General features: G+C 44.9%; 1 protein-coding gene across 1 annotated transcript in view; it reads right to left on the minus strand.

Annotated features, from left to right (window-relative positions):
* Window positions 1–24,884, minus strand: part of LOC120979415 (netrin-4-like) — a 44,997-nt gene that overhangs the window by 8,889 nt on the left and 11,224 nt on the right. Inside the window, exons 2-5 of the mRNA XM_040408163.1 lie at window positions 18,022–18,554; window positions 10,004–10,270; window positions 3,230–3,356; window positions 1,791–1,979 (exon numbers count right to left, since the gene is read on the minus strand). Coding sequence (XP_040264097.1) covers window positions 1,791–1,979; window positions 3,230–3,356; window positions 10,004–10,270; window positions 18,022–18,554 — 1,116 coding nt within the window. The remainder of the gene's footprint in view (window positions 1–1,790; window positions 1,980–3,229; window positions 3,357–10,003; window positions 10,271–18,021; window positions 18,555–24,884) is intronic.

A 24,884-nucleotide genomic window follows, 5' to 3' on the forward strand; every position in this document is an offset into this window, starting at 1 on the left:
ATATTCCTGTACATAGGAGCAGTATTATAGTAGTTATATTCTTGTACATAGAAGGCAGTATTATAGTAGTTATAGTCTTGTACATATGAGCAGTATTATAGTAGTTTATATTCTTGTACATAGGAGGCAGTATTATAGTAGTTATATTCATGTACATAGGAGGCAGTATTATAGTAGTTATATTCTTGTACATAGGAGCAGTATTATAGTAGTTATATTCCTGTACATAGGAGCAGTATTATAGTAGTTATATTCTTGTACATAGGAGCAGTATTATAGTAGTTATATTCTTGTACATAGAAGGCAGTATTATAGTAGTTATATTTTTGTACATAGGAGCAGTATTATAGTAGTTATATTCTTGTACATAGGAGCAGTATTATAGTAGTTATATTCTTGTACATAGGAGCAGTATTATAGTAGTTATATTCTTGTACATAGAAGGCAGTATTATAGTAGTTATATTTTTGTACATAGGAGCAGTATTATAGTAGTTATATTCTTGTACATAGGAGGCAGTATTATAGTAGTTATATTCGTGGACATAGGAGCAGTATTATAGTAGTTATATTCTTGTACATAGGAGCAGTATTATAGTAGTTATATTCTTGTACATAGGAGCAGTATTATAGTAGTTATATTCTTGTACATAGGAGGCAGTATTATAGTAGTTATATTCTTGTACATAGGAGGCAGTATTATAGTTAAATATTTTTTTACAGTGGATTACATTCATTACATAAATATTGAGGAGATTTTAGGCTAAGTGTCCCGTGAACTGTCCCCTGGCATCAGGCTGGTTAAATAAAATGAAGCTATTTAAGTAGAGCGGGTCCCTCTTCGCCCGCTCACAGCTGTGCTTTGCATAAACAGGCACGCCGGATTACGGGACTAGAAAAAAACGCCAAGATCTAATTGAATGAGCACTGCTAATGCCCCAGATGTATCACAGAAGGAGACAGAGGCTTAATGGAACAAAGGGCTGGCATTACGGCCCCCGTGAAGAGTAATGCCCTGCTCTAAGTGAAAATCCCAACTCCAAATGAATCATATCACACTATATCAAGACCCAGGAATCCAGTGTTCTGCTGTAGCTGAGGGGCAGGTGTGTGTCAGGCACCCGGCCGGCCGCCTTTTATCTCCCTCTCCTTTGTGTCTGATGCACTGGGTATGTGGCATCTAAACTGGCAGTCTTGCGCATTTTTATGGACTTGTTTCCTGGCACTAAATGCTTAGACAAATTGCTCACTAATGCATCAAGGTGCACGCTTGTCAAGCTCGTATCTTAAAGGGGCTGTGTACATAGGACTATAGATAACCCTGTATCATATGATAGAAGGGGGTCTAGTACAATAGATGCTGCCCTATAGCAGCTGCAGAAGACACAGAGGGCTTATTGAGAAACTGGCACCAGCATGGATGCCCACTTATTTCAATGGGCACCCCAACATGCATTGATCAGACGGCTCCCCTAAAGGCTTCAAGCTGAACCTGAACCCGAAGAGGACCACCCATTGTAATATATGGGCTGAAAGTTGTATAGGACCACTATGAGCATATACTGTGGTCGCTCACAGATGGCAGATCGTGGGCCTTCCCTCACTGGGCACCCCGTCATGCTTTGTTGAGAATAGTCATACACAAATATAGCTGATCGAGGGCAGGGGTCCCCCATAATAAGCTGCTTGGGGACATGGACCATGAATAAGCAGAGATGGTTGTTCATCCAGGTGTCCTGTAAGGGGCTCAGGGTTTGTATCTTCTGGGGTCTGGTGCATCGCTGGACTTACCCTTGCAAACCAGAGGGGAGCTGATGGGTTCAGTGGGGTCTCTGTAGTAGCCAGCCTGGCATCGCTGGCATCGGTGCCCGTCTGTGTTGTGCTGGCAGCTCTCACACACTCCTCCACTCTTCTTTCCCGAGGACAGCCAGACATTGTGATCAAAGCGACAGCTGACAGCGTGATTGTGACAACGACAGCCTAGACATGGAGACGGAAGGAAGATGTCACCGGGGCTCCTCAGATGTGGAAGGATTATCTATCTATTATCTATTATCTATCTATTTATCTTCTATCTCATATCTATCTATCTATCTACAAACGAAAAATACAAATGTGATCGCACTCTACATCCAGCAATTTGCCTCTATGCTGGATGAGGCATTGGTGTACATTTTGGCCAAAGCGTAGTAAGCCAATCACCGCGTCAAGGTCGCCTCTATTGAGTGGTCCCTAACACTAGTTCCTACCTGTTTATGGGCCATGACAGCCACACAAAGTCCAGGGAATACAGGTCAGCGTGCACGCCAAGCACACTCTGCTTTTAACCCCGTCCGGTGCCATTACAGCTTTCATCGGATCCAGGGATGCAAGTACCAACATGCACGCTGAGCCCACCATATACTTCTCCTGGAGCCAAATGGCCACTGGTAGGTTCCATATAAGCAGACTCAGTTTTATACTGACTTTAAAACCAGCCTCCAGGACAGATTGACTGGTCAGGTGTGCTTGACTCAAAGGAGATCGCCACGCCTCCAATATATACTACAAAGAAAAAATGTGGGGGGTTGAGTCAGCACAACCTGTATATAGGTGCAGATCACTATGGCGAAATACATATACAAACGGAGAATACAAATGTGATCGCACTCTATATCCAGCATTCTGCCCTGCCTCCATGCTGGATGAGACATTGGTGTACATTTTGGCCAAAGCGTAATAAGCCACTCACCGCGTCAAGGTCGCCTCTATTTGAGTGGTCCCTAACACTAGTTCCTACCTGTTCATGGGCCATGACAGCCACACAAAGTCCAGGGAATGCAGGTCAGCATGAACGCCAAGCACACTCTGCTCTATCTATCTATCTATCTATCTATCTATCTATCTAATATCTATCTATCTATCTATCTATCTCTCTATCTATCTATCTATGTCTCTCATATCTATCTATCTATTATCTATCTATCTATTATCTATCTATCTATCTATTATCTATCTATCTCATATCTATCTATCTATTATCTATCTATCTATCTCTCTCAGATCTATCTATCTATCTATCTATCTATCTATCTATCTATTATCTATCTATCTATCTATCTATCTATCTCATATCTATCTATCTATCTATCTATTATCTATCTATTATCTATCTATCTATCTATCTATCTATTATCTATCTATCTATCTATCTATCTCTCTCAGATCTATCTATCCTCCTTCATACTTACGTCTGCACTCATTGGGGGCTCCAGTTTTGCCATCTCCTGGCCTCCATGGCAGATCGTTGTACATTGGGGCGCACTTTTCACAATGCCTGCCCGCCGTGTTATGTTGGCACACACAATTACCGTGGACCTGACAAGATAAAGAACATGTTTCATAGACGGACTGAACTCCTATTCATTGACCGACGGGTCTGCAGGATTTATTCCTCACCTTTTGTGTCACTGTCTGCCGAGCGGTGTATCTGAGCCTATCCTATGTGATACTGTCTTCTGAGCTGGTGTATCTAATCGTCTCGTGTGTGATACTATCTGCTACAGTGATGTATCTAAGCCTATCCTGTGTCATACTATCTTGTGAGTAGATGTATCTAATCCTATCATGTGTGATACTGTCTGCTGAGCCGTGTATCTAATCCTATCGTGTGATACTGTCTGCTGAGCTGATGTATCCAATCCTATTGTGTGATACTGTCTGACAATTGATGACTCTAAGCCTATCCTGTGTCATACTATCTTGTGAGCTCATGTATCTAATCCTATCACATGGGATACTATTTGCTGAGTTGTGTATCTAAACCTATCATGTGTGATACTATGTGCTGGGCTGTGTATCTAATCCTATCATGTGAGATACCATCTGGTGAGCTGGTGTATCTATGCTGTATGATGCAACCTGATGAGCTGGTGTAGTATCCAAGCCAATAATATCCAATACTATCTGCTGAGCTGGTGTATCTAAGCTTGTCCTGGGTGATACAGTCTCAGAGGACCAGGCAGCTCTAAGGCCCCTGCTGCTATCATCTTCAGCCTTGCTGGAGGTGCAGATCTTCCATGATATCTGGGTCACTCACTGACTGCCTGCAGCTTGTACACTATGGGGTGTGGGGGCACAGCGCCCCCCATGCAGAGGCAGGGCCCCCGGGGCTCCTGTCACCGTCTGCCATGGTTTCTGGCATCTTTTTTCTCTCCCTCGTCCAGCTGGTCTTTGAATTGCAGAGCTGCCCAGCGCCTGGAGGTCACCCAGCCTGGCACCGCGTAGATGAGGATTATCAGGGTAAAGGCACAAGATGTTTGGACAGGAGATGACTTTGGGGACCGGAGGAGGGTTATAGGAGGAATGTGATTAAATCCACTAAGAAATCTCTGTGTGCAAAAACAGGATTTACCTCCGGTGACCTGGGAGCTGCACGGAGCCACTGCAGGGGGGAGGACGGGCCCCAGGCCACTAGCAAGGGCCCAACCACTACTTGATTCTGGTCCTGTTTTCTTTTTGGGATGCCAACACCCCTTAACCCTTTGCACTATTTCAGATGAAGTGACGTCACGGTGTTAATAGTGGTGACATCGCTGGGTAACTGGGCAAATCTCACATCAGGAACAGCGAGGCTCTCACATGTGGCCCCAATTTTACTATAAGGGCCACACAATGCATCAACACTATGATATTATTTGCTTAATCACAGAGCAATTATATGGTGTTAAAGAACCCTCAACTGGACTCACAGCAGCAATACCTGATAAAGAATGGGAGACGGCTGCCCCTGACTTGGGGAGCCACACTTAATACAGTGAGGATAGGTAGGCGATCATGTGAGCCTGGATACAAGGGACTGGAGAACTAGACCACTGGACACCAGGGACTGGAGCACTAAACCACTGGACACCAGGGACTGGAGAACTAGACCACTGAACACCAGGGACTGGAGAACTAGACCACTGAACACCAGGGACTGGAGCACTAAACCACTGAACACCAGGGACTGGAGCACTAAACCACTGGACACCAGGGACTGGAGCACTAAACCACTGGACACCAGGGACTGGAGCACTAAACCACTGGACACCAGGGACTGGAGCACTAAACCACTGGACACCAGGGACTGGAGCACTAAACCACTGGACACCAGGGACTGGAGCACTAAACCACTGGACACCAGGGACTGGAGCACTAAACCACTGGACACCAGGGACTGGAGCACTAAACCACTGGACACCAGGGACTGGAGCACTAAACCACTGGACACCCTGTGGATTTAAAGAGTCTGTCACCTACCTGACCGGTTTCAAACAGGTGACATTGTTCAGTGGGGCACAAAGACATGACACAGATGTTACCCATGTTTAGTTCTTTAAATCGCCCGGGCCCGGGCATGTTCTGCCCACTGTGGTCAGAGGCACAGAGATATGCAGTGCGCATGCGCCAATTTCACGCCAGTAACTGGTGCATGCGCACTCCATATCCCTGTCCCTCTGCCCACAGTGGGCAGAACACTGCGCATGCCCGGGCCCGGCAGTGATGCGCGAACAGCCTATAGGGAAATATGATGTCACAGAGCCACAGGACGGGCCTGAGCTTACTGAGGGTTAGGCACGAGTGACGCGGAGGAACTTGGGCACTTTCAGAAAACTCTCCGCCCTGGGCACTTGCGACGGCTCATTAGCATATGATAAAAACAACTTTTTGGGCGATTTGAAGAACTAAACACGGGTAACATCTGTGTCATGTCTTTGTGCCCCACTGAACAATGTCACCTGTTTGAAACCGGTCAGGTAGTCTAATTACCCGTCTTTGATTTGAACTCACAACCTTCTACATTAAAGGCAATAACCTTAACCACTTAGCTCAAAGCTAAGCTGTGACAGAAAAACCTCACAGTAGTTTCTCAGGTATTAGGTATTCCTATACAGCAGAAGTATTTTTTTTTAGTAATTGTAAAGAAAATGTATGGCACAAAATAAATGTGTAATTACAAAAAAATATATATATAAAATCATACTTCTGTTATATATGAATGCATATGTGGGAAACTACTACTGAGGTTTTTAGCCATAATATATGTACAGCAGGTTAACATGAAGCTCTATAGCTCTGTGGTTAAGGTTCTTTAATGTAGAAGGCTGTGAGTTCGAATCCCAGCACAATCCTTAAAGAGGACCTTTCACCTCTTCTGACATGTCTGTTTTAATAGCTTCATGCATTCCCCGTGTACATCTATTCTTCTGTCTGTATGTTGTGCCATCCCTGTATTATTTCTACTACAAGTTATGAATAATTGCTAGCTGTCTGCAATAAGGGTACAGAGGGGTGTTACCAGTTGGGGGAGGGGGGGGGGTGTACCTGCACAGTCTGAAAATGGCAGCACTGATTGGATAGAGTGAGTCTGTGCAGGTACACCTCCCCCTCCCCCCCACTGGTAACACCCCTCTGTACCCTTACTGCAGACAGCTAGCAATTATTCATAACTTCTAGTAGAAATAATAAAGGAACGGCACAACATACAGAATTGTTATTACATGGGGGATGCATGAAGCTATTCAAACAGGCCTGTCAGGAGCGGTGAAAGGTCCTCTTTAAATAGACACACCAACTTTTTTAATTTGTGTAACTATTATTTTTTTGTTGGGAAAGGTGGCAACCCTAACAGAACCCCCGCCCCCCGGTGACCCCCATAACTTTTTTTTTATAGTTATGTCTACGGAGATGTGTGAGGGCTCATTTGAGGAAAATCTGTCTTTTTTGACAATACCATTTTAGGGGGTGTATGACTTGATCACTTTTTATTCAATTTTCTTGGGAGATAAAGTGATGAAAAAATGGCAATTCAGCCTTTTTTTATTTTTTTCTGTTACATCCTTCAACTTATGGGCTAACTTTTTAAAAAAATATTTTAATAGTATGGGTGTTTTCGCATGCAACGATGCCCATAAATGTATCCTTTTTTTGTTTATTTTACTTTTAAGTTTTTTTATATTTTTAAAACTTTTTTCTTTTTTAATTACTTTTTCGTCAGAATGCAATTTATACAGAATAAGGCCTCTTTCACACGACCGTTGTGTGCACCCGTGGCCGTTGTGCCGTTTTCCGTTTTTTTTCGCGGACCCCATGACTTTCAATGGGTCCGTGGAAAAAACGGAAAATGCACCGTTTTGCAGCCGCATCCGAGATCCGTGTTTCCTGGCCGTGAAAAAAATATGACCTGTCCTATTTTTTTCACGGCCAACGGTTCACGGACCCATTCAAGTCAATGGGTCCGTGAAAGAACACGGATGCACACAAGATTGGCATCCGTGTCCGTGATCCGTGGCCGTAGGTTACTTTTTATACAGACGGATCCGAAGATCCGTCTGCATAAAAGCTTTTTCAAAGCTGAGTTTTCACTTCGTGAAAACTCAGAACCGACAGTATATTCTAACACAGAAGCGTTCCCATGGTGATGGGGACGCTTCTAGTTAGAATACACTACAAACTGTGTACAAGACTGCCCCCTGCTGCCTGGCAGCACCCGATCTCTTACAGGGGGCCGTGATCAGCACAATTAACCCCTTCAGGTGCGGCACCTGAATGGGTTAATTGTACTATCATATCCCCCTGTAAGAGATCAGGGCTGCCAGGCAGCAGGGGGCAGACCCTCCCCCCCTCCCCAGTTTGAATATCATTGGTGGCCAGTGCGGCCCCCCCCCCTATTGTAATAATAGGTTGGTGGCCAGTGCGGCCCCCCCCCTCCCTCTATTGTAATTATTCGTTGGTGGCACAGTGTGCGCCCCCCATCGGCCCCCCCTCCCTCTATAGCATTAACAACATTGTTGGCCAGTGTGCGGCCTCCCATCTCTCCCCCCCCCCCCCCCATCATTGGTGGCAGCGGAGTTCCGATCGGAGTCCCAGTTTAATCGCTGGGGCTCCGATCGGTAACCATGGCAACCAGGACGCTACTACAGTCCTGGTTGCCATGGTTACTTAGCAATAGTAGAAGATTCATACTTACCTGCTGCTGGCTGCTGCTGCGATGTTCGTGTCCGGCCGGGAGCTCCACCTACTGGTAAGTGACAGGGTCTGTGCGGCGCATTGCTAAATGAACTGTCACTTACCAGTAGGAGGAGCTCCCGGCCGGACACGAACATCGCAGCTCCCAGGTAAGTATGAATCTTTTACTATTGTACTATTGCTAGTAACCCGCTGCCACCAATGATCGGGGGGGGGGGGGGGGGGGGGGTAGATGGGAGGCCGCACACTGGCCACCAATGTTATTAATGCTATAGAGGGAGGGGGGGCCGATGGGGGGCGCACACTGTGCCACCAACAAATTATTACAATAGAGGGAGGAAGGGGGGGGGGGGCGCACACTGTGCCACCAACGAATTATTACAATAGAGGGAGGAAGGGGGGGGCCGCACTGGCCACCAATGATATTCAAACTGGGGAGGGGGGGGAGTCTGCCCCCTGCTGCCTGGCAGCCCTGATCTCTTACAGGGGGATATGATAGTACAATTAACCCCTTCAGGTGCGGCACCTGAGGGGTTAATTGTGCTGATCACAGCCCCCTGTAAGAGATCGGATGCTGCTAGGCAGCAGGGGGCAGTCATGTACACAGTTTGTAGTATATTCTAACTAGAAGCGTCCCCATCGCCATGGGAACGCCTCTGTGTTAGAATATACTGTCGGAAATGAGGTTTCACGATCTAACTCATATCCGACAGTATATTCTAACATAGAGGCGTTCCCATAGTGATGGGGACGCTTCAAGTTAAAATATACCATCGGATTGGAGAAAACTCCGATCCGATGGTATAAAAGGGACTCCAGACTTTACATTGAAAGTCAATGGGGACGGATCCGTTTGAAATGGCACCATATTGTGTCAACGTCAAACGGATCCGTCCCCATTGACTTGCATTGTAATTCAGGACGGATCCGTTTGGCTCCGCACGGCCAGGCGGACACCAAAACGACTTTTTTTTCATGTCCGAGGATCCTCCAAAAATCAAGGAAGACCCACGGACGAAAAAACGGTCACGGATCACGGACCAACGGGACCCCGTTTTGCGGACCGTGAAAATATACTGTCGTGTGCAATAAGCCTAATGGAAATTGCTCCATTATTCTGTATAGAAATCACTATGTCACAGTTTAGTGCTGCCACCTAGTGGCCTGAACTGGAATATACTAATAATGAGCCTGGAAGCCTGGTGCAGGCTGTGGCTCACTTTTACAACAGGGTGCTTTCCCTGCTCTCCGCTGGGGGGAAGGCGCGTCTGAGCAGGAAGCCCGCGCTTACGTTTTTTAAACATTCTCAGATGCCGTGGTGACATTTAACAAATACCACAATGGGGCCCACTGAAATTTATCGCCCAAGGGCCCACATGGACCTGGAGCTGACTAACCCACTGGACACGAGGGACTGTTACATCCCACCAGCTGTACATACATAGCTGCAGGTTATTTCAGCACTTTCCATATCATCCGTATACAGCAGGAGACCACGTCCCAGTGTCAGGAGGTTGCCACACACTGCGCAGCCACTTGCTCTACGTCTGTGCGTTAACATTTTGCTGAACCCAGTGTTGTGGGGGCTACAGTTGGGGCTGGGTCACATCTCTGCTGGACCGCTGCCAGCTGGGAGGTTTGCATGGGGTGAGGGGTTGAGCAGGCTACCCCTTCACTGTAAAGGTCAGGTCGTGCCAGCGTCCCCCCGGGGCCTCATGCTCAGCGAGCGGGACGCTATCCGGGTAATGAAAACACTGGACGACTTATCCCTGAGACAACACCATTACTGCAAGTGGGCGAATCGTACGGAAAACGGAATAAAAGCCGCCACTTCCTCATCTGTGAGCGAGAACGCAACGAAAAAGCAGATTATCCTCTTACTAAGAAATTTCACGAGGTTTGATGTAAATAAAACTCAACCACTGCACAATAAAATGTGTCCTATAATTCTGTTCATCCAGATCTTCTGGAATAGAATGCCAGACCCTACAGTAAAGGATGACACTCGTACTCACAGCATCTTCCGATCCGGGTGCACTTCCCGCCTGCTCACACTCCTCCGCGTGTCCGTTGCAGAAACAGCTTCCGCGTACAATCAGATCGTAAATGGCGTAATAAGCGAATCTTTGGGGCTTCTCCTGTGACCCCGACGCAGCCTGACAAGGACAGTCCTGTCTCTTTAAGAGCAGAAGCCTCAGGTTAGTGATCTTCAGCAGGGCTTGTGCCTGAGGACTGTAGGGATCCTCAATCCTGTTAGTTGGGTTTAGGGCTCGAAATATCACCTGCAGGAAAAGGGGTGCAAACTTATTATAATAATGCATCCTTCAAACACAATCTGCTCCAGTCACATCCAGAGCTGCATCCCCAATTCTGCTTAGCTGCTTTGCCTTGCATCCTTTTGCGGCATTGCACTGAGGGAGATGCAGTGTTTGTTCCAAGCTTTAGGTGGAGGTCTGCAGCAGAAAGTGCAACATCCACTTGAATGCAGCTTTAGCTGTGACTGGAGTAGAAGACACACTGTATCATAAGAATAACGGAGGGTTAATCATTGCAGCACAGCCACAGGCGCTCTGTTGTGACTGCACATGGAGCGGGATCTGCGTCACAGTATTCATGTCCGGTCAACTGTCATGATTTAAAGAACCTCATCCCCGGCAGCGAGAGTCCGATGTCCCAGCCCCCCACTGTTTTAGGAGATGCCCTCCCCGCTGTGCCACAGAAATGCCCCATTCTACTGTAGCAGCAGTCAAAAAGGAAATTGAATTCCAATGCGACTGACACAAGTGTGTCTACCGCTGCTGACGGCCGCGCCTGGGACCCCCACAGTTCTGTTATGTGCAAGGGGAGCAGATGGGCAATCTGTGCATTTAACCCCTTGTGCACGGAGAAGGTCCTAAATAATATGTCATTCCAAAGAATGAATAATTATAATCGGCACGGGACTGGACTACAACCCCCATCATGCCAAATACATGCATACTCCTTGACCTATAAATAAGATGCTAATATCACCCCTGCAGCCATCCCATACATCTACACCATGTCTGAAGATATTAGGGCCATTTCCATAAGACGTGCAGTTCACCATTAACAGGCTTCAGATCCAGGAGTGAATGCGCTGCTTGATTAATGAAAACTGGCAACAATTTAGGGTTTAATCTTCAGATTAGTGTTACACAGCTCCAAATCCTCTGCATAGTTAACACAATTTCTAGCTGATTGCAGCCACCACTAGGGGGAGCTCACTGTATACAGACAGAAAATATGCAATTAGTGCCTGAGCTCTAGACAAGACTAGCATCAGTGTTCTGTCCCCCAAGTGTCGGTGTCATCATCCTGTACCCCAAGTGTCGGTATCATCATCCTGTACCCCAAGTGTGAGTGTCATTGTCCTGTACCCCAAGTATCAGTGTCATCATCCTGTCCCCCAAGTGTCAGTGTCATTATCCTGTACCCCAAGTGTCAGTGTCATTATCCTGTACCCCAAGTGTCAGTGCCATTATCCTGTACCCCAAGTATCAGTGTCATCATCCTGTCCCCCAAGTGTCAGTGTCATTATCCTGTACCCCAAGTGTCAGTGTCATTATCCTGTACCCCAAGTGTCAGTGTCATTATCCTGTACCCCAAGTGTCATTATGCTGTACCGAGTGTCAGCGTGTCATTATCCTGCACCCCAAGTGTCAGTGTCATTATCCTGTACCCCAAGTGTCAGTGTCATTATCCTGTACCCCAAGTATCAGCGTCATTATCCTGTACCCCATGTGTCAGCGTCATTATCCTGTACCCCGAGTGTCAGTGTTATTATCCTGTACCCCAAGTATCAGTGTCATTATCCTGTACCCCATGTGTCAGCATCATTATCCTGTACCCCAAGTGTCAGTGTCATTATCCTGTACCCCGAGTGTCAGTGTCATTATCCTGTACCCCGAGTGTCAGTGTCATTATCCTGTACCCCGAGTGTCAGTGTCATTATCCTGTACCCCGAGTGTCAGTGTCATTATCCTGTACCCCGAGTGTCAGTGTCATTATCCTGTACCCCGAGTGTCGGCGTCATTATCCTGTACCCCAAGTGTCGGTGTCATTATCCTGTCCCCCAAGTGTTGGTGTCATTATCCTGTACCCCAAGTATCAGTGTCATTATCCTGTACCCCAAGAGTCAGTGCCATTATCCTGTACCCCAAGAGTCAGTGCCATTATCCTGTACCCCAAGTGTCGGTGTCATCATCCTGTCCCCCAAGTGTCAGTGTCATTATCCTGTACCCCAAGTGTCAGTGTCATTATCCTGTACCCCAAGTATCAGCGTCATTATCCTGTACCCCATGTGTCAGCGTCATTATCCTGTACCCCGAGTGTCAGTGTCATTATCCTGTACCCCGAGTGTCAGTGTCATTATCCTGTACCCCAAGTGTCAGTGTCATTATCCTGTACCCCAAGTGTCAGTGTCATTATCCTGTACCCCAAGTGTCAGTGTCATTATCCTGTACCCCAAGTATCAGCGTCATTATCCTGTACCCCAACTGTCAGTGCCATTATCCTGTACCCCAAATGTCAGTGTCATTATCCTGTACCCCGAGTGTCAGTGTCATTATCCTGTACCCCAAGTGTCAGTGTCATTATCCTGTACCCCAAGTGTCAGTGTCATTATCCTGTACCCCGAGTGTCAGTGTCATTATCCTGTACCCCGAGTGTCGGCGTCATTATCCTGTACCCCAAGTGTCGGTGTCATTATCCTGTCCCCCAAGTGTTGGTGTCATTATCCTGTACCCCAAGTATCAGTGTCATTATCCTGTACCCCAAGAGTCAGTGCCATTATCCTGTACCCCAAGAGTCAGTGCCATTATCCTGTACCCCAAGTGTCAGTGTCCTGTACCCCAAGTGTCAGTGTGTCATTATCCTGTACCCCAAGTGTCAGTGTCATTATCCTGTACCCCAACTGTCAGTGTCATTATCCTGTACCCCAACTGTCAGTGTGTCATTATCCTGTACCCCAAGTGTCACTGTGTCATTATCCTGTACCCCAAGTGTCAGTGTCATTATCCTGTACCCCAAGTGTCAGTGTGTCATTATCCTGTACCCCAAGTGTCAGTGTCATTATCCTGTACCCCAACTGTCAGTGTGTCATTATCCTGTACCCCAAGTGTCACTGTGTCATTATCCTGTACCCCAAGTGTCAGTGTCATTATCCTGTACCCCAAGTGTCAGCATCATTATCCTGTACCCCAAGTGTCAGTGTCATTATCCTGTACCCCAAGTGTCAGTGTCATTATCCTGTACCCCAAGTGTCAGTGTTATTATCCTGTACCCCAAGTGTCAGTGTCATTATCCTGTACCCCAAGTGTCAGTGTCATTATCCTGTACCCCGAGTGTCAGTGTCATTATCCTGTACCCCGAGTGTCAGTGTCATTATCCTGTACCCCGAGTGTCAGCGTGTCATTATCCTGTACCCCGAGTGTCAGTGTCATTATCCTGTACCCCAAGTGTCAGTGTGTCATTATCCTGTACCCCAAGTGTCACTGTGTCATTATCCTGTACCCCAAGTGTCAGTGTCATTATCCTGTACCCCAAGTGTCAGCATCATTATCCTGTACCCCAAGTGTCAGTGTCATTATCCTGTACCCCAAGTGTCAGTGTCATTATCCTGTACCCCAAGTGTCAGTGTTATTATCCTGTACCCCAAGTGTCAGTGTCATTATCCTGTACCCCAAGTGTCAGTGTCATTATCCTGTACCCCGAGTGTCAGTGTCATTATCCTGTACCCCGAGTGTCAGCGTGTCATTATCCTGTACCCCGAGTGTCAGTGTCATTGCACTTATTATGGTCTGTTTCCATTATATATTACATTCAGATCTGAAATATTTTTTTATTATACTAATACATCTATAGATTCGTTCCATTTTATGTATACAGCTCTTATGCAGTCCTATGTCTCTTCATGGTGACCGACTACAAACAAACCCCATGTAGTCGCATTTTACCGTTATACATGACAGACTTACCTTTAGACAGATTATAAGGGAGTACAACATGACTGCCAAATCAGACTACACAGAGTTTGCTTGTAGTCTGCTACCATGGAGACACGTAGAGTTGCATAGGAGCTGTACATAATACATAAATAATCAAGACTGTTTACAATGCTACTTTATTTTTTATTTAAAGGGCATCTGTGAGTAGTTTTGTACCTATGACACTGGCTGACCTGTTACATGTGCACTTGGCAGCTGAAGGCGTCTGTATTGGTCCCATGTTACTATGTGCCCGCATTGCTGAGAAAGAGGATGTTTTAATATATGCAAATGAGCCTCTAGGAGCAATGGGGGCGTTACCATTACACCTAGAGGCTCTGCTAAACTGCGAGCATTTGTAGACAGGACTCTGAGCTTATCATTTCTTAACCTCTGGTTAACCTCTGGTTAAGAAATGATAAGCTCAGAGTCCTGTCTACAAATGCTCGCAGTTTAGGTAAAAAAATCAATGAACTTGGGTCAATAATGGCATCTGAGAATGTAGATTTAGTGGCTGTTACGGAGACATGGTTTAATGAAAGAAATGACTGGGACATAACCATACCAGGGTACTCTTTATACAGAAGAGACAGAGAAGGCAAGAAAGGAGGAGGAGTGGCCCTGTATGTGAAAGATAGCATTAAATCTAACCTAATACAAGTTGGTGAGGCCAACATAGAGTCAGTTTGGGTTACGTTGCAGTTTGCTAACCATGCAGTAACTCGTGTAGGTGTGATATATAGACCACCTGGTCAAGTTAAAGAACTAGATGATCTACTAGTTGAAGAAATAGCTAAAATGACAATGAAAGGAGAAGTTATCATTATGGGAGATTTCAATCTTCCAGATATAAACTGGAAAACCAAAATAGCAAGTTCTACCAGGAGTACAGATATTCTAAATTCCCTACTGGGGTTATCTCTACAACAAGTGGTTGAGGAGCCAACCCGGAGGGAGGCCATTTTGGATTTGGTATTCACAAATGGGGATTCGGTATATGATGTCATTGTAGGCGAAACCTTGGGATCTAGTGATCACCAGTCAGTGTGGTTTAATATAAGAACTGTGAAAGAGTCCCACCACACAAAAACAAAAGTTTTAGATTTTAGAAAAACAGACTTTTCAAAAATGAAATTAGTCATAAATGAGTCCTTATCAGACTGGAACGGATTACATGGAGTCCAGGAGAAATGGGACTACTTAAAAGGTGCATTATTGAAGGCAACAGAAAATTGCATTAGACTTGTCAGTAAAAGCAAAAAAAGGAGGAGACCACTGTGGTACTCAGCAGAAGTGGCCAAAATCATTAAAAATAAAAAGCTAGCATTTTGTAATTATAAAAAAACCCAGAGCAATGAAGATAAGGAAATCTACAAGATTAGGCAGAGAGAGGCCAAGCAAGTTATAAGAACTTCTAAAGCGCAGGCAGAAGAAAAACTAGCTCAGTCTATGAAAAAATGGGATAAGACATTCTTCAGATATATAAATGAAAAAAGGAAATTAAAACAAGGAATAACTAAATTAAAAACAAAGGACGAAAGGTATGTAGAAGAGAATAAAGGGCTAGCCGACTGCCTTAATGAATACTTCTGTTCAGTTTTTACAAAAGAAAAAGGAGAAGGACCTCCACTAGAAAGAATGACTAATAAATCGTTTGATGCATGTGTCTTTACAGAGGAAGATGTTCTAAGTTTGCTGTCTAAGGTGAAGACAAATAAGTCACAGGGGCCTGATGAGATACACCCAAAATTATTAAAAGAGCTTAGTGGTGAGCTGGCAAAACCGTTAACAGATTTATTTAACCAATCATTAGTAACAGGAGTCGTCCCGGAAGATTGGAAATTGGCAAATGTCGTGCCCATTCACAAGAAAGGTAGTAGGGAGGAATCGAGCAACTATAGACCAGTGAGTCTGACATCAATAGTAGGCAAATTAATGGAAACCCTATTAAAGGATAGGATTGTGGAACATCTAAAATCCCATGGATTGCAAGATGAAAAACAACATGGGTTTACTTCAGGGAGATCATGTCAAACAAATCTTATAGATTTTTTTGACTGGGTGACTAAAATAATAGACGGTGGAGGTGCAGTAGACATCGCATATCTAGATTTTAGTAAGGCTTTTGACACTGTCCCACATAGAAGACTTATCAATAAACTGCAGTCATTGAGCATGGACTCCCATATTGTTGAGTAGATTAGGCAGTGGCTGAGTGACAGACAACAGAGGGTGGTAGTCAATGGAGAACATTCAAAACAAGGTCATGTTACCAGTGGGGTTCCACAGTGATCTGTACTGGGACCGATTTTGTTTAATATCTTCATAAGTGATATTGCAAAAGGCCTCGATGGTAAGGTTTGTCTTTTTGCTGATGACACAAAGATATGTAACAGGGTTGATATTCCTGGAGGGAAACGCCAAATGGAAAAGGATTTAGGAAAACTAGAAGAATGGTCAGAACTCTGGCAACTGAAATTTAATGTGGATAAGTGCAAGATAATGCACCTGGGGCGTAAAAACCCAAGGGCAGAATATAGAATATTTGACACAGTCCTGACCTCAGTATCTGAGGAAAGGGATTTAGGAGTAATTATTTCAGAAGGCTTAAAGGTGGGAAGACAATGTAATAGAGCAGCACGAAATGCCAGCAGAATGCTTGGATGTATAGGGAGAGGTATAAGCAGTAGAAAGAGTGAAGTGCTTATGCCGCTGTACAGAACACTGGTGAGACCTCACTTGGAGTATTGTGCGCAGTACTGGAGGCCATATCTCCAGAAGGATATAGATACTCTAGAGAGAGTTCAGAGAAGAGCTACTAAACTAGTACATGGATTGCAGGATAAAACTTACCAGGAAAGGTTAAAGGACCTTAACATGTATAGCTTGGAAGAAAGAAGAGACAGAGGGGATATGATAGAAACTTTTAAATACATAAAGGGAATCAACTCGGTAAAGGAAGAGAGCATATTTAAAAGAAGAAAAACTACCACAAGAGGACACAGTTTTAAATTAGAGGGGCAAAGGTTTAAAAGTAATATAAGGAAGTATTCCTTTACTGAGAGAGTAGTGGATGCATGGAATAGCCTTCCTGCAGAAGTGGTAGCTGCAAATACAGTTAAGGGGTTTAAGCATGCATGGGATAGGCATAAGGCCATCCTTCATATAAGATAGGGCCGGGGGCTATCCATAGTATTCAGTATATTGGGCAGACTAGATGGGCCAAATGGTTCTTATCTGCCGACACATTCTAGGTTTCTATGTTTCTATGCTCTTTTTGCACCTGCAGCGCCCTCTGCACTTTAAGGCCTTATGCACATGACGATATGTTTGGGCCTCATTTATTTTAGTGGGGCTGAAAAAGATGCGGACAGCAAACCCCTTCCGCGGCCCCACAAAAAAGATAGAACATGTCCTATTCTTGTCCATTTTGCAGACAAGGATTGGACATTTCTATTGAAGTGAAGAAAAAAAAAATTGCAGCATGCACACGAACGGGATCCGCGTTTTGCAGATAATGATTTGCGGACTGCAAAATACCTACGGCCGAGTCCTAATTGACAGGGGAGGGCAGTGAAATCATCATCACACCTAGTCCTGTCAATCAAAGTGCAGAGGGCGTGGCAATTGCAGAGAGAGCAGAGCCTCTAGGTGTAACGGCAATGCCCCCATTGCTCCTAGAAGCTCATTTGCATATATTAAAACCTAATTTTTTTCAGCAATGCGGGCACATATGAACATGGGACCAACACAGAGGCCTTCAGCTGCTGAGCGCACATGGAACATGTCAGCCAGTGTCATAGGGACAAAACTGCTGACAGATGCCCTTTAAGATGTATTGGAAGAATCGAAAAAAGGGATTGCAAAAGAGTTTACGGCCTTTCAATTCAGTGCTTGGACCTGCAGTTTCCCAAAATCCACTGATGTCTGTTTTGTCAAGGTTAATAAGTGCATAAATCCTTTAGATATGGAATATGAAGAATTAACCCTAAGCACCCGTTGCTCTTGGACTCTGGGCCATAGCTCACCTCTCCTCTGGTACAGGGCCAGGGGTCTGAATACCTGGAGGTACACAGTGACCCTTCTTCATTCAGGTCGTCCTGAAGTCCAAAAGTAGCCGTGCAGTTCGTAGCAAAATACTTATAGGCCCTCCAGGTTTTGCCGTGGTCCAGAGACCTCTCCAGAGCCATGGCTGCAGGACGCGGAGACCTGAAGACCATGATGACGTGCGTGAAGTAGAACGCTGTCTCAAAGTCCAACCTGATCTCCTCCCTGAGGACGCCCTGCGCCGACTGCCACCAGGTAGCCGGACTGGAGAAGACGTCGTCCGTCATGTGAGAAGGAAGATGGGAGTTCTCCGGCTGGTTGATGCTACATTTCGTGCACTGGCTTTGGCTGCAGGAGATGGGTGTCTGCTGGACCTCCGGATAGAAGCAATACAGTTCACTGACATTCTGGCCGCAGGCAGTGAGGGTGACCGGCGTCCGGCCAATAGCAAGGTTCCCGACTGGTGGGTTGCAGGAATGTCCATCGCACCGGAGACGGTGGAACTTGGCCGAATCTACCGAGGAAAGATAACCGAGAGACAAATTTCAATATCTTTGCTAGTTACACCTATAGGCTAAATCCCATACAGACCTAATACGTCTCCCAGCTGAGGGTTTGCTACAATTGTATCCAGACTGCAGCGTCCTCTGTGAGCTAAACGCATCAGCAGCACAAATCTCTCGCCTGATAGTTTGTTACATTTTGCCTGCACTGATACATTGTATCAGTCTGGAATCCGTGGTGTTTAAATCACTAAACGATTGTCAAGAATAGATACAGTTGCAGCAAAACCCCAGCTGCGAGAAGTGCTAGTTCTGTGCCAATTTTCGGGTCTTTGGAAGTAAAGAAGAATGTTTGCATTCACCGACAGCAAGCAGACATAGTTAAAATGGTGAAGCACAAAGTAAGCTTTTATTTATCCAATGTTTACAGTTTTTGTATCACCGTTTTCAATATCTCTGCTGGTTGTCAGTGAATGAGAACATTCTTGCATAGCCCCTAGAGCAGGGATGCTCAACCTGCGGCCCTCCAGCTGTTGTAAAACTACAACTCCCATCATACCCTGCCGTAGGCTGGAAAAATCCATCTTGGATGTTTTTTTTGGCGACGGTTGTGTCGCATGTCGCATGTCGCAGTGCAACACCATAGACTGCCATTATAAAAATTGTCCCGCGACAAATGTCTTTGTGTAGCCCTAGCCTAATACTTCTCACAGCTGAGGATTTGCTACCATGGTATCCAGTCCAGACAATTTCAGCAGTAGCAATCTCTGCCAAGTCCCGGCAATGTATCGCTGCAAGTAAAATGTGTCAGTCTGGAGTCCAATATACAACTAGTAACAAAAGCTCAGCTGTGAGAAGTGTTAGATTTGTATCGGGTTCTGAAAGCAAGCAGAGATCTTAATTGGTTGAGAGTCAGATTTCTGCATGGAGTTTTTGGAAAGCCAAAGTCAGGAGTGTGATCATAAAAGGAGGGAAATAATAATACAATTATTATTAATCGGATACAATTTAACTTTTTTTTATTTATTTTTTTATTCAGTACTAGCAGAAACCTGACGGTGTGAACTAGGCCTAAGGGAAGGTAATAGGGACCATACAGTCTCGATATGGAGTCATGTATTCACTCTAGTCTAAAGAGCTTGCAATCTGATGATGGTTTAAGCAGTAGTGATGGCGTTTGGCCACAGTCCGGGGTCATGGTCCTGCCGGCCTGGCGCTAGCGGCACAGATCTTCAATAATTCATAATCTGCTGATGCGGGGGGAAGCGGCCTTATCTCTTTTGGAGCTGCTGTTTCATACACTGATTCCCTGACTGCAGCTGCTGAACCGGATCCATTCTCCAATAATCACCCCGCATCCTGTCTCATAACCCCGGCTAAGCCAGGAGCCCGCTGCCACATTAACCACGTCATACCCAACACTGCGGAAAAGACACAAAGTGATGAGTGAATGCCCCTCGCAGCACCAGCAGTCCACATGTGGCCCTCCGAGGCTTCCTTTGGCCCCTGATATAACAAATATGCACCACCTTTAAAGTCCTAGCCAGCGCTGTACATGTACGGTGCTGGTTGGGAAGGGGTTAAAACATCATCCTTCTCAGCAATGCGGGCACATAGGAACATGGAACCAACACAGACGCCTTCAGCTGCCAAGTGCACATGTAACAGGTCAGCCGGTGTCATAGGGACAAAACTGCTGACAGATGCCCTTTAATTAAAGTTTGATTGCAATGAGATCTGTCAGCAGCAGCCTGCTTATTGATGGCTTCCAGTAAGCACTTTTGTTTCACAGGGAATAGGACAAAATAGCAAAAAATTTGTGAAAACGTAAAAACGATCGATCAAAAACAGGTAACAATTCATGAAGCTAATCATAAACGGTTTGTCAGTCTCATAAATGAATCTTAGAAACTGCATGATGAAACATTCGGCTACTTGCTAATTTACTGTGTGTTTTAAAGATCTCTGCTTGCTGTCAGTGAATGGGAACCTTCCTGTTTACATCCACAGACTGAATACCTGTGCACTTCTCAAGCTAAGGATTTGTTACACTTGAATCCAGTCTAGACAATTCTATGTGAATTAAATAGCCTGGACTCCAGACTGATACATTGTAACAAACCATTAGGACAGCTGAGATCTGTGCTGCTGCGGATTATGGGGCAGAGCATTGTCTAGATTGCACACAATTGTAGCAAACCTTCAGCTGTGAGAAATATTAGCTCTGTACAGCCTCTCTGAGGGTAAACAAGGATGCTCTCATTCACTGACAACAAGCGGTAATGTATTCATACAAAATGTATATGAAAAAGTTGCAGAAATGTCCATTATACTTTATCTTTAAAGGGAACCTGTCACCGGGATTTTGTGTATAGAGCTGAGGACATGGGTTGCTAGATGGCTGCTAGCACATCCCCAATACCCAGTCCCCATAGCTCTGTGTGCTTTTATTGTATAAAAAAACCGATTTGATACATATGCAAATTAACCTGAGATGAGTCCTGTCCCTGAGATATGAGTCCTGTAGCCGACCTATCTCAGGGACAGGACTCATCTCAGGTTAATTAGCATATGTATCAAATCGGTTTTTTTACACAATAAAAGCACACAGAGCTATGGGGACTGGGTATTGCGGATGCGCTAGCGGCCATCTAGCAGCCCATGTCCTCAGCTCTATACACAGAATCCCGGTGACAGGTTCCCTCTACAGCTGCAAAATGAATGCAAAATGTAAAAATAGATTTGGTATATATCTTTACTGTCTGCTGGGGGTAGTAGTCATTGTATAGTAAGGATGCGTGTGCTCTAGTAGTGTGAGCCCCGGTCAGAGTATAGCGAGAACGCGCACAGGTCAGTTATAAATGTCCAGATACCAGTCATTAGAATGAACCGCAGAACATGGGGGATGAGGGAAGATATCTGATCTGGATCCTGCAGCTGGTAACATCTGCCGCAGCCCTGGAGCGAGGGGGTGAGGGGCGCGTGTGCTGACAACATAGACACCAGGGGCACGGTCCCTAAACAAGTGACTTTACAGTAATGTGTAAGGGAACCCAAAAAAGGCTTAGAAAAATTCATTTCAAGTACATTATCAGGGAATTCTAAAATAATTTATCTGGGGTAAACTGGTCCCTCGTTCAGGACCGTCTACTATTAGAGAGGTTCTTCGGACGACCGCATCCGTAAATCACACAATTTTTCAATGATTTCAATGGCAACTGTGAAATGCTTCACTTCTCCTGTGGGGGCGCTGCAGGGAATTAAATTGTTGTTGCTGCCACCGCCCACAGATTACTAGCTGTATAAAAGCTGTGTGAATGTTATGGCCCCTGATAACTATTACTTTTTACTAATCAATCCCTTATCTGACTTGGAAATAATCTGTCATTGTCTTCCAAGCTGTAAATGTGCCGTCCAAACATCTGTGAGCAGAAAGAATAAACTGGAGGCCAAATCCTTCTAGTCAGAACTGTATGGTTGGAAATAACTATTAAAGTAACTAGCTTAAAACTGTGCTGGAAAAAGTCTGATGTGCAATGTCAACCCTGAATCTACATAAACAGTTGTGTCACTGTGTGCATACATTACTTATCCTGTACTGATCCTGAGTTACATCCTGTATTATACTCCAGAGCAGCACTCACTATTCTGCTGGTGAGTCACTGTGTACATACATTACTTATCCTGTACTGATCCTGAGTTACATCCTGTATTATACTCCAGAGCAGCACTCACTATTCTGCTGGTGCAGTCACTGTGTACATACATTACTTATCCTGTACTGATCCTGAGTTACATCCTGTATTATACTCCAGAGCAGCACTCACTATTCTGCTGGTGCAGTCACTGTGTACATACATTACTTATCCTGTACTGATCCTGAGTTACATCATGTATTATACTCCAGAGCTGCACTCACTATTCTGCTGGTGCAGTCACTGTGTACATACATTACTTATCCTGTACTGATCCTGAGTTACATCCTGTATTATACTCCAGAGCTGCACTCACTATTCTGCTGGTGGAGTCACTGTGTACATACATTACATTACTTATCGTGTACTGATCCTGAGTTACATCCTGTATTATACTGCAGAGCTGCACTCACTATTCTGCTGGTGGAGTCACTGTGTACATACATTACATTACTTATCGTGTACTGATCCTGAGTTACATCCTGTATTATACTGCAGAGCTGCACTCACTATTCTGCTGGTGGGTGGAGTCTCTGTGTACATACATTACTTATCCTGTACTGATCCTGAGTTACATCCTGTATTATACTCCAGAGCTGCACTCACTATTCTGCTGGTGCAGTCACTGTGTACATACATTACTTATCCTGTACTGATCCTGAGTTACATCATGTATTATACTCCAGAGCTGCACTCACTATTTTGCTGGTGGAGTCACTGTGTACATACATTACTTATCCTGTACTGATTCTGAGTTACATCCTGTATTATACCCCAGAGCTACACTCACTATTCTGCTGGTGGAGTCACTGTGTGTATACATTACTTATCCTGTACTGATCCTGAGTTACATCATGTATTATACTCCAGAGCTGCACTCCCTATTCTGCTGGAGCAGTCACTGTGTACATACATTACATTACTTATCCTGTACTAATCCTGAGTTACATCATGTAATATACTCCAGAGCTGCACTCACTATTCTGCTGGAGCAGTCACTGTGTACATACATTACTTATCCTGTACTGATCCTGAGTTACATCCTGTATTATACTCCAGAGCTGCACTCACTATTCTGCTGGAGCAGTCACTGTGTACATACATTACTTATCCTGTACTGATCCTGAGTTACATCCTCTATTATACGCCAGAGCTGCACTCACTATTCTGCTGGTGCAGTCACTGTGTGTATACATTACTTATCCTGTACTGATCCTGAGTTACATCCTGTATTATACTCCAGAGCTGCACTCACTATTCTGCTGGTGCAGTCACTGTGTACATACATTACTTATCCTGTACTGATCCTGAGTTACGTCCTGTATTATACTCCAGAGCTGCACTCACTATTCTGCTGGTGCAGTCACTGTGTACATACATTACTTATCCTGAGTTACATCATGTATTATACTCCAGAGCTGCACTCACTATTCTGCTGGTGGAGTCACTGTGTACATACATTACTTATCCTGTACTGATCCTGAGTTACATCCTGTATTATACTCCAGAGCTGCACTCACTATTCTGCTGGTGCAGTCACTGTGTACATACATTACTTATCCTGTACTGATCCTGAGTTACATCCTGTATTATACTCCAGAGCTGCACTCACTATTCTGCTGGTGCAGTCACTGTGTACATACATTAGCTTATCCTGTACTGATCCTGAGTTACATCCTGTATTATACTCCAGAGCTGCACTCACTATTCTGCTGGTGCAGTCACTGTGTACATACATTACTTATCCTGTACTGATCCTGAGTTACATCCTGTATTATACTCCAGAGCTGCACTCACTATTCTGCTGGTGCAGTCACTGTGTACATACATTACTTATCCTGTACTGATCCTGAGTTACATCCTGTATTATACTCCAGAGCTGCACTCACTATTCTGCTGGTGCAGTCACTGTGTACATACATTACTTATCCTGTACTGATCCTGAGTTACATCCTGTATTATACTCCAGAGCTGCACTCACTATTCTGCTGGTGCAGTCACTGTGTACATACATTACTTATCCTGTACTGATCCTGAGTTACATCCTGTACTATACGCCAGAGCTGCACTCACTATTCTGCTGGTGCAGTCACTGTGTACATACATTACTTATCCTGTACTGATCCTGAGTTACATCCTGTATTATACTCCAGAGCTGCACTCACTATTCTGCTGGTGCAGTCACTGTGTACATACATTACTTATCCTGTACTGATCCTGAGTTACATCATGTAGTATACTCCAGAGCTGCACTCACTATTCTGCTGGTGCAGTCACTGTGTACATACATTACTTATCCTGTACTGATCCTGAGTTACATCCTGTATTATACTCCAGAGCTGCACTCACTATTCTGCTGGTGGAGTCACTGTGTACATACATTACTTATCCTGTACTGATCCTGAGTTACATCATGTATTATACTCCAGAGCTGCACTCCCTATTCTGCTGGAGCAGTCACTGTGTACATACATTACATTACTTATCCTGTACTGATCCTGAGTTACATCCTGTATTATACTCCAGAGCTGCACTCACTATTCTGCTGGTGCAGTCACTGTGTACATACATTACATTACTTATCCTGTACTGATCCTGAGTTACATCCTGTATTATACTCCAGAGCTGCACTCACTATTCTGCTGG

Source organism: Bufo bufo, chromosome 9 (assembly GCF_905171765.1).
Source record: "Bufo bufo chromosome 9, aBufBuf1.1, whole genome shotgun sequence".
Classification (NCBI taxonomy): domain Eukaryota; kingdom Metazoa; phylum Chordata; class Amphibia; order Anura; family Bufonidae; genus Bufo; species Bufo bufo.